The 13,862-nt window shown below is 53.0% G+C and overlaps 1 protein-coding gene across 1 annotated transcript; it reads right to left on the reverse strand.

The window, feature by feature from the left end:
* Positions 1 to 18: 18 nt before the first annotated feature.
* On the reverse strand, positions 19 to 13,786 carry RASIP1 (Ras interacting protein 1). Its single transcript, XM_006050906.4, has 12 exons — positions 13,545 to 13,786; positions 13,164 to 13,304; positions 11,889 to 12,574; positions 9,987 to 10,342; positions 5,571 to 6,224; positions 4,730 to 4,767; positions 4,346 to 4,497; positions 4,125 to 4,228; positions 2,525 to 2,768; positions 2,147 to 2,319; positions 998 to 1,145; positions 19 to 432 (listed from the first exon to the last, which is right to left on the reverse strand). The coding sequence occupies exons 2-12, from the start codon at positions 13,298 to 13,300 to the stop codon at positions 233 to 235; spliced, it is 2,892 nt and encodes a 963-aa protein (XP_006050968.1). The 5' UTR covers positions 13,301 to 13,304; positions 13,545 to 13,786; the 3' UTR covers positions 19 to 232.
* Positions 13,787 to 13,862: the final 76 nt, after the last annotated feature.

Here is a 13,862-nt window from a genome sequence, read left to right on the forward strand (position 1 = left end):
GTCTTAACAAGCGAGGCGTTGCCAATACCACAGATGCCTTTATTGTTCCTGGCACTCAAATCCCAAACCCATCTTCCCACTGTCCCATCCTCTGCTCCCCTAAATTAAAACTCCCAGCATTCCACGCGGAGAAAAACTACAACTCCCAGAAAGCTCTGCGCTCAGGGGGGGCTCTAGAGGTTAGAAGCCGATGAATTTTCGAGGTTCGCGCGCGCTCATTTGCTATTGGTTCTCAAGGAGGCGTGGCCATAGGAGGTCCATGGCGGTGATTGGCCGGCAGTTCCTGCTGCTCAAGATCCCAGAGGAGGCGGCGGAGTCTGCGAAGTTCACGGTGCAGAGCATCATCTGTCACAGGACCCGTGAGACTGAGGCGCGAGCTACCCAAGGGCAGGATGAGGGGAGGATGGGAAGAGAAGCTTTCGAAGATGTCCCCTAAGAGACGGGAGAACACAGAGTTAAATTCTGAAAATGGGCGTGAGGCAGCAGTGTCAGGGAAGGCCGAGGCTACCTCACGCCGGAAGGAAGGAAAAACTTAACACCCAGCAACTCCTGGAGCAGGGTCCTCTCGAACGTGACTCTTGGAGTCCCCAAGCATCATGGGAATTATAGTTCAGACTGAAAGGCCACCGTTGCCTGGAAAACGGGCCATGTACTTGGGTTCTCGAGTCCGCGAGGATGAAAGGAGAAAGGGCTGGGAACTTTGTTTTACAGATTCCTTAGAGTTGAGGGGCCTGGAGCCTGGCCTCTTAGGTGACGGAGGTAGTCTGTGGGGGCAAAGAGGCTGGAGGCCTGACTCCTGGGAAAAAATAAGGAGCTGGGTGCTTGATCTCGTGTATCCTATGGGAGAATCCTGTATCCTGGAATCCAGCACTTAGATCCTTAGATCCAGGGGGAGGAGAGAGCTAGGAAGAAGGAGGGCTTGGGGCTATGGACTCTTAGGTCCTGAGGACAGAGGAAAGCTGACCACCCCGATGCCTCTGTCCATATTTCTCCTCACCTGTGTCCACAGCATCTCGCTCTGCAGGGGGAGGATCCCAGGCAGGTGGAGGCCCACGGCCAGGGCCCAGCTGGTAGTGGCTGAGCAGATGGTGCAGCTGAGCAGGAGTCAGTGTAGGGTGGTCAGTTCGTAGGCTGCTCCATGAAGCCTGGTAGGAAGACGAGGTGAGAAATCTACAGTCATTATGGGACAGCTGAGAAATCCTAAGTGGAAGGCCCTCCACAGGCGGTGTGGATATAGTGGGTAGAAATTGGTGTCTCTGCAATGTCTTCCAAGACCCTGTGAGGCCTGGCTATCACCAAAGTGAAGGTGGGAAAGGGTATACTCTCAACTTTAAAAAAGAAAAATGTGATTTGCTTCAGAATACACAAGGAAGTAGAAGTTGAGAAGAAACAAATTGACCATTAGTTTATGTTATTGTGTGCATATATGTTTATTCGACTGTGGCTACTTTTTGTATCTGTTTGAAAATTTCTGTACCTAACCTAGATCTAGGCAACAGAATCATCAACGTGATTAAAAACAGAGACTGAACCCAGATTGCCTGGCAACTCATTACCTTCTGGCAAACCACAGTGCCTCAGTTTCCTCACCTGTAAATTAGAGAACAGGAACTACCCAACAGGGTTGTTATGAGGATTCAAAAAGGCAAGACTGTAAAGTACTCAGAACTCTGTCTGGTGCTTATTAAGTACTTTATAAAAGTTTGATAAATAAAAGTAAATAAATGAAATCAAGTGACCTAGCCTGCCTGATTCTTTTTTTTTTTTTTGGTCTGAACAAAATTGTCAGTTAAAAACCTTTCACAAGGCTTAATTAACATTCAATGAAAAGAGCTAAACACAGTATCACACATTTATGTTCAATGGATACTTTAAATGTCACATTTCTTGGTTCCATACCAGACTTCCTGAATCAGCATGTCTAAGGGAGGGGACCCTGGAAACTAATAACTCCCACTGGCATTCAGATGTAGCCAAATTCAGACATTGATGTGGGTGGCTTCCTTCTAGCTGTTAATGCAGCATCCATGGTGTCTGAGCTGGGGCTGGGAATAACACAGAGCCCAAGGGGAGATCCAAAGGTAAGCTGAATACAGAGAATGGGTGAGTGGGGTTGGGGACTCAGAGATCAGGGGTCGGGAGTCACCTTGAGCAGGGAGGTGCGAGGCACACAAAGCAGGTTCACAGCTATGGAGAGTTTCCGGAAGAACTCAGTGGCAATGTCACCCAGCCCAGCCCCCTGCAGCCAGTCCAAGACAAGATCCAGGTTGGTTCGGATTTGGACAGCTCGGGACCATTGATAGAAAGGTCGGCCTTGACCTGTGGGGGAAGGGTATGAGAAGCAATGGGTACATGGACCCTGCCCTCCTGCCTCCCAGACCTTTCCTGTCCTTCAGTTTGGGATCTGGACCACACTCTCCGGAGTCCCTAAGGATGAGGCCTGAGCCTGTGATGTGTCTTAACTGACGCAAGTCTCAGTGGTTCCTGTCTCTGCCTCCCAGCCCCTTTCCAGTCCATCCCTCACCTCGTTCCATCAGCGAGTTGAGAAGGGATGCATTGGAGAAGAAGAACAAGTAGCCAAAAGTCTGAGATACAAGGTCTGGGTGCAACTCGCACTGGCTGGTCAGTTCCAGGGCTGCTTGAAACACACCCAGGGTAGGTCTCAACCCTGGAGGCATGGCCCCCAGCTCAGCACCAGGCCCCGGCAACTCGGCTCCAGCTGTGAAAGGGTTACTATCCAGCAGAGCAGGCAGCGTTGAATACAGAGTCTGAGGAGATACAGAAATGCAAGCAAGAGATTGGACTACAACTCCCTGGAAGCTTCAGGGTAGTGGAGCATGAAGATACCACGGAGCTCCACCAAAGGCTTCTGGGAATTGTAGTCCATTCTACTTTCAACGCTCTAAAGGTCTCCAATAAGCAAATTCCTCCTTTCCAAATGGGTTCCTAGCATTCATCAAGCCTGGGATACCTCAAGTTTAAGAAAGGCTTTCCAGAAGTGTCTTGGGTATTTTAAGACCACCTCTGGCACCTTATGGGACTTGTAGTTCTCAACAGAGACAGCTCAAGGAGAACAAAGGACATCGAACAAAGAGGCTCCCTTCAATCAAAGATTTATTTATCCAGAATTCCCGAAGGAAAGGAAAAGAATGGAGAGTCAGGAAGTGGGAGTGGGGTGGCAGTTAGCCAGTGGAAAGTGAGATCAGGCCAAGGACAGGAAATGAGGTCAGAGCCAAAGAAGAAACAAACCCACACTTGGCAGGGATGTACAGGAAGTAAAGCCTTGGAGGAAAGAGCTTCACAAATCAAGGCTGCTCAAGAAATATAGCGATTATCTGTCCCAAAAGATCCCCTTTCATTTCACAGATAAGGAATCAGGCTTATCATAAGCCAGAAACCCTGAGAATTCCAACAAGCAATGTTAAGTTCAAGAGTGGTGGCAGGGGACTGGGGCAGAAAGCAGGTCCTGCAGGATGGGCACTCCAGGGAGAAAAAGGTTTGTGACTCAGAAAAGGGAGTGAAGGGAATTCCCTGGTAGTCCAATGACTAGGACTCTGCGCTTTCACTGCTAAGGGCATGAAAAGAAGACAGACTGCTGAGGGTATGGGTTCAGTCCATGGTTGGGGAACTAAGATCCCACAAGCTAAACATTATGGGGAAAAAAAAAAACTATTTAAGTTTTAAAGGAAAAGAAACAACATTTTTTTTTTTAAGAAAAGGGAATGAAATTAAAGCTATAGAAAGTGAGGTCAGCAAACACAGAAAGGCCGGCTTAAAGAGGTTTAGTTTAAATGACACTGCCTATTCTATTTAATATCTATCTATCATCTATCAAACTTATCAGTGACTTAAGAGTGGATTTAGAAAACAGGAGCTTGAGAAAGCAGTAATGGTGATATAGCCAGACAGCAAAGTCAGCCGATCAAGAGAGGATAGTTGCAGAGACAAGAAGTCAGAAAGGCAGTAAGTGATGTAATCTCAAACAGGAAGCAGTGTGGCCTGTGGGGACATGGGAAGTGATGTCAGAGAAGCAGGAAATCTTGTTAGGTCAAATAGGAAGTGACATCAGAGCAATGTGATACAGTTCAAACAGGAAGTGATGCCATGCCAAACAGGAGGCATACCTTGGTGAGGTAGTAGACAGACTGCTGGAAGGTACACATGATGACCTCATCCAGGAGGGCCATTGCCTCATCACATAATTCCAAGTCATTGCAGAGTTGTGGGTCTGAAGACAGGCATAGGAGTGAGAAGGAGAACCAGAGGGTGCCAGGCAGGAACCCAGGTCCCCAGGTGCAGGGAATGGCTGGGGGTTTGGACAAACATGGCCTGGGTCAGGGCTCACCTTCCTGGTCAGCCTCCTTCTCCATCTCTAGCACCTTCTCCTGCACAAAGCTCAGTAGCTCTGTGGTGTTGGCCATCCATAGCATGAGTGGCCTCAACTCCACAGACACAGTCTCAGGTGTCAAAGGCACCTCAGGAACCCCCTCAGGGTGGCTGGGAAAAGGGGAAAGGGCCTGTAATCATTGCCCAACCCCCACCATAATGGCCAAACCCAGAAATCTGGGTCTAACTGGGGACAGAGTCCAACCCTCATTTCACAGTTAGAAAAGTTGAGTCCCAAAGAAACTTGCAGTGAAACATGCATGGAAAAGTCAACACAGAACTGGCTGCAAAACCTCCTGACCGCTACATCCCTCTCGACCCTTCTCCCCAGAGTTTCTCTTACTTTTCTGGCTGACGGTCTCCAATTTCCTTAATCTTTTCCTGTGAAACAGTAAGATCAGAATCAAGGTGAGGGGGATGAGGAAGGGAGGCCATGAGTTAATGCCCTGGTTTTCCTTTTGACAGAGACTCTCCTCACTTTTCAAACAGGCTCTAATCTGCAGAGCAGAAACTAACACAACATTGTAAATCAACTATATTCCAATAAAAAAAATTTAATGAACTCTGATCCTCAAGTTTCAGAATAATCAGTTCTCTTCTTACCTTTTAAAACACACACCCCTATGATTATAAGTGGTCTGTCTCCCCTTAGGTCTACTTCTGCTCAAGTGGAGTTTCTTCTTACCCCTCAAAATTTCCTAAACCTTTTCTCTAACTAGGGCTCAGCTCAACTGGATGCAACTTAATGGTTTCTCCCTAGCATATCCATTTGTTGGCCCTACGGGTTTGCTCTCCTCGGGCTCCAAGAATGGTCTCGCCAACTATGGCGCCAAGCTTCAGGCCCAATGGGCTCCCCACCTCACTTCTCATAATGGTCTCTTTGAACTTTTCACCCAATGCGATCTCTAACCCCACTCCATCTCACAGAATGGTTTCTCCGATTATTCCACACCGCAAAGATAGGTACTACTGTACTGCCTTCTCTTCAAGCACTGTGGATGAAACCACAATTACCAGCATCCCGTGGGGCCCCTTGCCCAAGCCCCACCCCCCTCTCCTGAGGCATCCTGGGAGATGTAGTTCTGTTCTGCCAAACTACGAAACTAAGGTTTGAGATGGCAAAAGGAGGCTTGGGCAAGGATTCGGGGCGCAGAAGAGTCTGGACGGCGGTTGGGGGAGCTCACCCAGACAGTCTCCTTGATAAGACGGGCCAGGCGACCCAGCAGGCGCGGCAGGTGGCCCAGCTCCAGCTCTCGAGCTGAATGCTGCACACAAAGCGCGAGCAGCGTGGCCGGCCCCAAGGGTGGCAGGTCCCCGGCGCCAGCGGCTGCGGTGCGCACGATCTCGCCCAGCAGCGCCTCTTCTTCGCGGGGTCGGAAGCGCAGCACGGGCTCCCGGCCGTCCAGGTAGGCCGCCAGCGCCTCGCCGCGTTCCTGCAGGCCACGACCGCACAGGCGGCAAGAGAAGGCCCAGCCGGGGCCCGGCGGCGTGGCCCCGGGGCGTGCGGGGAGCCACGGTGGTCGCGCCGGCCCCGAGCCGCCAGCGCGGGGGTCCTTGTACATGAACAGGAAGTGCTCGCCCAGCCCCAGCAGGTCTCCCGGATGCAGCTCGGCCTCCCTCAGCAATAGGCACCCGTTGTGCGTGACCGGGGCTCCCCGGGATGGGCGTACCATCGCCGGGGGCTCAGGACCCGCGCGCACTGTGCAGTGACGCGGCAGGATGTCCGGGGCGTTGAGAAAGGTGTCCACATACGGGGCTGGGGACCCACCGCGGGCCGAGGAGTTCCCACCTCGGCCAAACACGTGCTGCTCCCGCGTCATCACATACACCACGAAGTCCTGGAGGAAAGTGAAGCTGCACTAAAGGATACGACTCCACGAGAAATAGATGTTCCCAAGGAGATACCTTTCCCACAATCGACTCTCCCGTCAACCACATCTCTTGAATGAGCACTTCCAAGGAGATCTCCTGGGATCTCAAAGAACTCACTAATTACCTCCCACCTCCCATGAGTGGACTCTTCAAAGGCACTTCCTATGGTTAACTGTCCCCTAAGTCCATCCTGAAGACTGGATAGGAGGAAACCCCTTTCTTGACAGGGGCTCTACCATTTCTCTCCCTCAAAGAATGGATGCGTCCCAGCAGATCATTTTCCAATGGCTTCTCCCATCTTCTCACCTCCTCTGAAGGGACTCCTTCAAGGCAATCCCTTGATTCTCCCATAACATTCAGCCCAAAGAACAGGTGCTTACAAGGACACCACATCCCCATTACTAAAATGGACTCTCCCACTACACTCACCCTCAATGGCCCTTCCCAAGGAAACCTTCTTTCTCCTAGGGACTCTCCCATTTCCCTACTTCTAGTCCTGAATGCCCTTCATGCCACCCCTCTGATGGAGGCTTTCAAAGACATTTCCCTTCCAATAATAGCTGCTCTCAGTTTTCCCAAAGCAAGGATACCTTTAAAGAGACTTCCCACTCAAACAAAGGTTTCTTCCATTATCTCCGGCCCATGAATATACACTTCCAAAGAGACCCACTTTCTATAATGGACTCTCATTTTTTTTCCCACCCCATGATGAATTCACTTCCAAGGAGACATAATTCTACAGTAGACTCACTTGTTCCCCACTCCCCCCACCCCCATGATGGAGCATTCCAAAGGCACTCTTCCTCCCATCAGTGGTTGCTCTCAATGTTTCCATCCCCTCCCCCCGCCCCCCAAGGGCATCTCCAAGGAGATCTCCATATAGTGGCGCTTTAAGTAACCTCATCTTATAAATGGATGTTTTCAAAGAGACCCACTTATAATGGAGTGGCCCATTTCATCCACTAAATGAAGAGGTGGATTCCAGAAGACCTATTCCTAAAAAAGACTCTCCAATCTGCAGCCTATAAAAATGGAAGCACTCAGTCTGACACCCTTCCTAAAGTAGATCCACTGTTCCTCATTCACATCTGAGAAAATAGGCATCCCAATAGTCATAAACCCCCTCCTACACTGAACTCTCCCATTACCTCCACCTCATAAATGCTCATTTCTAAAACCCCTTACTAGGTTTCCCTGGTGGCTCAGTGGTAAAGAATCTGCCTGCCAATGCAGGAGACACAGGTTCAGTCCCTGATTGGGGAAGATCCCACATGCAGTGGAACAACTAACATGGCCCTATTGAGCTTGTGCTCAACTATTGAGCTTGTGCTCTAGAGCCTGTGAGCCACAACTACTGAAGCCCAGCAGCCCTAGAGCTGGTGCTCTGCCACAAGAAAAGCCATCGCAATGAGAAGCTCTTGCACTGCAACTAGAGAGGAGCCCCTGCTCGCCACAACTAGAGAAAGCCTGTGCGAAGCAATGAAGACCCAGCACAGCCAAATATAAATAGATAAACTTTAAAATATGTATATATTTTAAATCCCCTTACTACAATATATTGTTTCATCTACCTCTCAAGAAAAATGGATCTTTCCAGTCTGACCACCTTCTGAAAGTAAAACCTCCCACTCTCCTGTCTGGAGGATCGGGAATGGTCCGAAATACACAAACCCCCTTTTTACAAGAGGCTTTCCTGTTCCTTAACCGCCAAAGGGCTTCTTCCACCGCACTTAAAAATGAACTCTCAGATTACAGACACCCATGGATAGAACTCTTATTCCTGTTCCCAAGGAATGGACACTTCCAATGAAGTCTCTTACAAAGAAATTTCTCATGAATCCTACCTGAAGAAATGAACATTTCCAATGTTTCCCTCTCTTCCCATAACCTACTTTCTTATACTCTCAGAATAGATCCTTCCAATTTGATCACCTTTCCTCAAAAGAGCCTCCAATTTGCCAACCCTGCCTGGAGGAATAAGCTGTTGCAATATATACACACCCTGTTCTACAATGAACTTGCCTTGTCCTGTTGCCCCAACAAGGAGGAGTGAATTCCTCCAATGAAAGTTCCTTGAATAGTTGTAACCTCTCACCCATATATACAGCCAAATGACCTAACCCAATTGGCTCCCTCTCTGAGAGTAAAAATGGAACTGTTCAATAAACTCCACCGCCTTCCAGAGAGGCTTTCCCATTAGTCCCAGGGGTACCCTAGCTGTACCACTGTTACCCAAAGGTGGACTAAAGCATAAGAATGATTCTCCTAAACGTCACTCTTCGTGCCCCATGGACTGTAGCCCGCCAGGTTCCTCTGTCCATGGGATTCTCCAGGCAAGAATACTGGAGTGGGTAGCCATTCCCTTCTCCAAGGGATCTTCCCATCCCAGGGATCAAATGCAGGTCTCCTGCATTGCGGGCAGATTCTTTACCATCTGAGCCAGCAGGAAAGCCCTAATCATCATCATCATTACACACACACACGAATATTTTCAATAATACATTTCTTTAATGAAATAACTTAGCACTGACCCCCAACTGCTAACCCTTTCTTCCTCTCTGCTCCCCAACACTCAAACAGGTTCTCCTATCGCCATTCAAATATGTAAAATAGAAGAACCAGTACCACTGGCCCCGATCGACAATGGTAACCATCAACTTTAAAAAGTGATGTAATCCACTTCTTCCAAGACTATATAGGCTTACCCAGGACAAGATTCCATGTATCAATCAAATTAGCTCCCTCCCCAGGAGATACTCTTCCATTACTCCTCCTCAAGAAATAGAAGCTTTCCAAGAGGATCATTCTAAAATAGGCTATCCTGGGAATTCCTTGGTAGCCTAGTGGTTAGGATTCAGGCTTGCACGGCCAAGTCCAGAGTTCAGTCCCTGGTCAGGTTACTAAGATCCGGCAAGCAGCGTGGTGCAGCCAATAAAAATAAAACACGCTCTCCCTATCTTTTCTGGTGGGAGACAGTGCTTTCTTCCAACTTTGAACGGAATGAGTCATCGCCTACTTATCCCTCCAGTGAAATCCTTCTCTGAGATCTATCTAGACCCTCCCACTCTCTTCTTTGATGTTATTTCCTCCTCTAGAACCTGACTGGAACCATATGTATGCATGCTAAGTAGCTACAGTCGTGTCAGACTCTTTGCAGTCCTATGGACTGCAGCCTGCCGGGCTCCTCTGTCCATGGGGATTCTCCCGGCAAGAATACTGGAGTGCGTTACCACGCCCTCCTTCAGGGGACCTTCCCTTCCCTGGGATCGAACCCGTGTCTCTTACGTCTCCTGGTCTCCTGCATTGGCAGATGGGTTCTTCACCACTTGCCAACACTGCTGCTGCTGCTGCTGCTGCTGCTAAGTCGCTTCAGTCGTGTCCGACTCTGTGCGACCCCATAGACGGCAGCCCACCAGGCTTCCCCGTCCCTGGGATTCTCCAGGCAAGAACACTGGAGTGGGTTGCCATTTCCTTCTCCAATGCATGAAAGTGAAAAGTGAAAGTGAAGTCGCTCAGTCGTGTCCAACTCAGCAACCCCATGGACTGCAGCCTACCAGGTTCCTCCGTCCATGGGATTTTCCAGGCAAGAGTACTAGAGTGGGGTGCCATTACCTTCCAACAAATCTGAGGCTAACGCGACCCAAGGAATTCTGGGAGTTGTAGTTCTGTCGCCCATTCAACCAAAGGGTGGGACATAGGTCTCTCTCTGTAGGTTAGGCTGCGCTTACCTGGGCGTCCTGGTAGCCCTGCAGCAGCAGGAAATAGGGGCGGTTGCTGGGGGCCTGGATGAGGCACTGCGTCAACTGATCGAAGTCGCCGGGGTCTACAGGTCCGATTTGGGCGTCGGCTGCCCCTGGGGCCATGCTAAGTGCCTGCTGCCTGCGCTCCTGCTGTCGCCGCCGCCGACCTTGCAGACTGAGCTCCGATACGCTCCGCCGCAGGGACAGGTTTTCCGAGCGCTCCTTGCCCCCGGACCCAGCCGGGGTCCCTGACCCAGATCCCGGGCCGGGACTGGCCAGCGCCGCCCCACCAGACGCCGCCCGGGAGCGGTTCTTCTGTGGCCGCCACGAGGGGGCACCTGTGCCTGCGGAGAGAGATGGAGAGCGATGAGACAGACTGGAAAGAGACAAAGGGAGAGACAGGCTTACAGAGCTATAGAGATTATAGACAGTTGGCTGCAAAGGGAGGCTGTTTCCCACATTTAGATTTTTGCATATGCTGTTCCTGGTGCCTGGAACACACTTCCTGCCTGAGTCCTGCCTATCTTGTAATTTCAACTAATAAATTCATTTATTCTTTCAGTTAGTATTTTTTGAACTCGTACCATATGCCAGGCACTGTTCTAGGTGTTAGGAACTTCGCGATGAACTAAGAAGATACTGCACCAAGGAAGAGAAATCACTTCCACTTCAACACCTTTTCTTAACATTCCAAGTCCAAGCAAAGAAGAGCCGTGCTGGGCACTATGAACTTTGTCACACACAGCACACTGACACCTAACTGGTACCCAGTGGAAATGAGCTGAATGAGTGAATTGATGTGTTTCTCACTGGGCTGTGGAATCTAGGAGACGGGAACTTCACTTGTCAGTGTCCCCAATGTACTCCCCAAAGGCCCTAGGTAATGTGTGGCTCACAGAAGGTGTCCGGTGAGTGCTTTTTTTGGGGGGTGTATGGAATAACGATGGTTATAATTGCCATTCTTTATTTAGCAACTACCATGTGCCAGCTGTTTTTGCTTAGTCGCTAAGTCGTGTCTGATTCTTTGTGAACCCATAGACTGTAGTCAATCAGGCTCCTTTGTCCATGGGATTTCCTGGGCAAGAATATTGGTCGTGGTGGTTTAGGGGCTCAGTTGTGTCTGACTCTTGCTACCCCATAGACTGTAGCCTGCCAGGCTCCTCGAACCGTGGGATTCTCCAGACAAGAATACTGGTGTGGGTTGCCATTTCCTTCTCCAGGGGGTCTTCCCGACCCAGGGATTGAACCTGTGTCTCCTGCAGTAGCAGGTGGATTCTTTACCACAGAGTCAAATGCTAGGCCCCCACGTAGCCTGGCCCTCCGCCAATACAAACACCTCTTCATTTCTCGTGCACTACCCTCAAGCCCCCTCTCACGGTTTGCAGCCAATCTAGCCTAAAGTCATCTGCTCCAAGGCCCACCCTTCTGAGGATCCACCCATTCTTAGGCTGAGATCTAATTACTCATTTCCTCACTTTCCAAGCCTGTCCTCCTTCTAGCCTCCATCCCCATAGGCCCCGTCTCTCGTGAACCAACTCAGCCGTCTAGTGAGAGGCCACCTGCCACGAGAACCACTCACCCGCCGCGCGCAATATCTCTGCCTTCCTATCACTCGATTCCGCTGCCGGGTCCTAGCGTCGCAGGCTCTGTCCATCAACTATGCACCTATCCCAAGGGCGACGTCCCCCGGCCTAGCCCATCCGGCTGACTTAGACCCTGCCCCAGCTCCGCCTTCCACTGAACAGTGCTTTAGGCCCCGCCCAATCCCCCATCCTTTCCCGCAGACCCCGCCCCCGGCCCGCCCCGTCAGCTCCTCAGGCCCCGCCCACCACGGCTCCGCCCCCAGCCCCAGCCAGCCCTCCGCAGGCCCCGCCCCCAGAGCCCGCTCACCGTCGCCGTCCGCCGCTCCGAAGGCCTCCTGCTCCAGGCGGCGCGCCTCCTCGCGGCCGCGCAGTTCGAAACGCCGCGCCCAGCCTGGCCGCGCCCGCCACAGCTCCTGCACCAGCAGCGGGCGCTCCGAGTCGCCCAGCACACGCAGGTGCTCCGCCCGCCACTCGCCGCTGCCCACGGCACCCGCCGCGGGCCGACCCAGGGCGTCGCACAGCGCGAAGGCGTCCACGCAGCTGCTCTCTCCCGGGCCGCTGCCGGGGCTGCCGGCCAACCCGTAGCGCTCTAGCGCCTCGGCTACCAGCTCGCGCGCGGTGGAGCGCGCCGTGGCCAGCACGCTCTTGTAGTTGGCGCCCGAAGCCAACCCGGCGCCGAAGATCTTGAGGACCCCCGGGGGCGCCGTGGCGCGTGTGGCCAGTGGAGGCTCGGGGGCCACACCCGCCGCCAGCTCCGGCAACTTCTTCTCGCTGGCCCAGCGCTGCGCGGCCCCCGGGGTCCCAGGGCCTCCCGCGCCACCGGACCCCGTGGTTCCGGTGCCCGAGCCCCGAAAGAGCTGAGAGATGCGTTTGGCACGGCTCCCTGAGGCTCCCCCTGCTGCCTTGACCGCACCCACTCGCCGCAGCTCCACGTGCGGCGGCGGCGGGGGCAGCGGCTCGCTACTGCGGCTCCCCGTGTCCGAAGACGACGACCTGGGAGCCCGCCGGGGAGCACAGACCCAGGAGGGAGGCCCGAAAGACATGCAGAGACGGGGATGGGGGTTAGAGAAAGAAGGAGGTGGGCAGAGACAAGGATGCGGAGAAGGGACCAAGACCCGGAGAAGGAGGGACCCAAAGATAGTGGGGGACAGATACCCACCGATGGGCGAGAGACGCAGGGTGTATGGAGATGGGGTGGGGTGGGGGTGGGCACAGGCCAGAAGCAAAGAGAGAGGGAGAGAAAATAAATAAATAAAGGCGAGTCCCTCAGAAGGAAATTCCAAGAGGTGAGCAGGGAGGGGAGGAAGGAAGGTGAATCAAACCGCTACTTCTTCTGTCGGGGTCCCCTTGTCCACCCGGCCTAAACCCATCTCCAGGCCCAGAACTCCCCTCGCCCGACCCTCTACCACTGGGCCTCACTGTCTGCCCACTGCCCACCATCTCACTTGCCCATTCAGGACAGGAACTGGAGCCAGCTCTTTCCGGGTCCCTGGCATTACCCAGGGATGGGTAATGCAGGGACTGGGCCATAAACAGGGGCAGGTGAGGCAGGGGCTAGTGTCGTGAGGAGGTGGGCACTCACTTGACAGAGGCGGCGCTGGGCCAGCGTCGCCCCAGCTTGGCCAGCTGCTTCCTGGGAGAATTGATCCACAGGCCCACTGGGAGATGGAGCTTCCCGAAGCGGGGGCTTCCGCCCTCCTTCCGTTCACCAGACAGCATGGCCCTAAGGGAGGGTGGGGAAGACCCCAGCTCCTGAGGTCTCCGGAGGTAGGGATGGGGTGGAGGGGGACCTGGACTCCTGAGTCAGAGGGAGGAGGGGTTTGGGGCTCAGACTCCAGAGTCCGGTTGGAGGAGGGGATGGGAGCCCGGATTGTGGTTGCTGGGATGGAGGGTGGCTGGGGACTGACTCCTACGTCTGAGGAAGGGAGGAGAAGACTGGACTCCTGGGTCCCCGGGCTCTTACCCTGCTTCGGGTCCCACCAGCACCTGGGGGCCCTGTCTCCGCTTGCCCTGGTTGGCTCTTGACCCCGCAGCTCCCGTTCAGCCTTTGCCTCTGCCCCAGCTCCCAGCACTGGGTGGGGGACAGGAAAAGGCAAGAGGAAACCGGCAGGAAGAGCGGGGAGGGGGCGTCCTGTGAGGGGACCGGGCCTGGGGGAGGAGATCTGGGGAAGGCTGGCCCTGCCCCACTCCTTGATTCTGGAATCACATCGCCGCCAGTTGGCCCCTTCCAGGCCCCATAGGGCCCGGGGGTCCCAGCCCCTCCTTTCTCGGACAGAAGACC

This window comes from Bubalus bubalis, chromosome 18 (genome assembly GCF_019923935.1).
Source record: "Bubalus bubalis isolate 160015118507 breed Murrah chromosome 18, NDDB_SH_1, whole genome shotgun sequence".
Classification (NCBI taxonomy): Eukaryota; Metazoa; Chordata; class Mammalia; order Artiodactyla; family Bovidae; genus Bubalus; species Bubalus bubalis.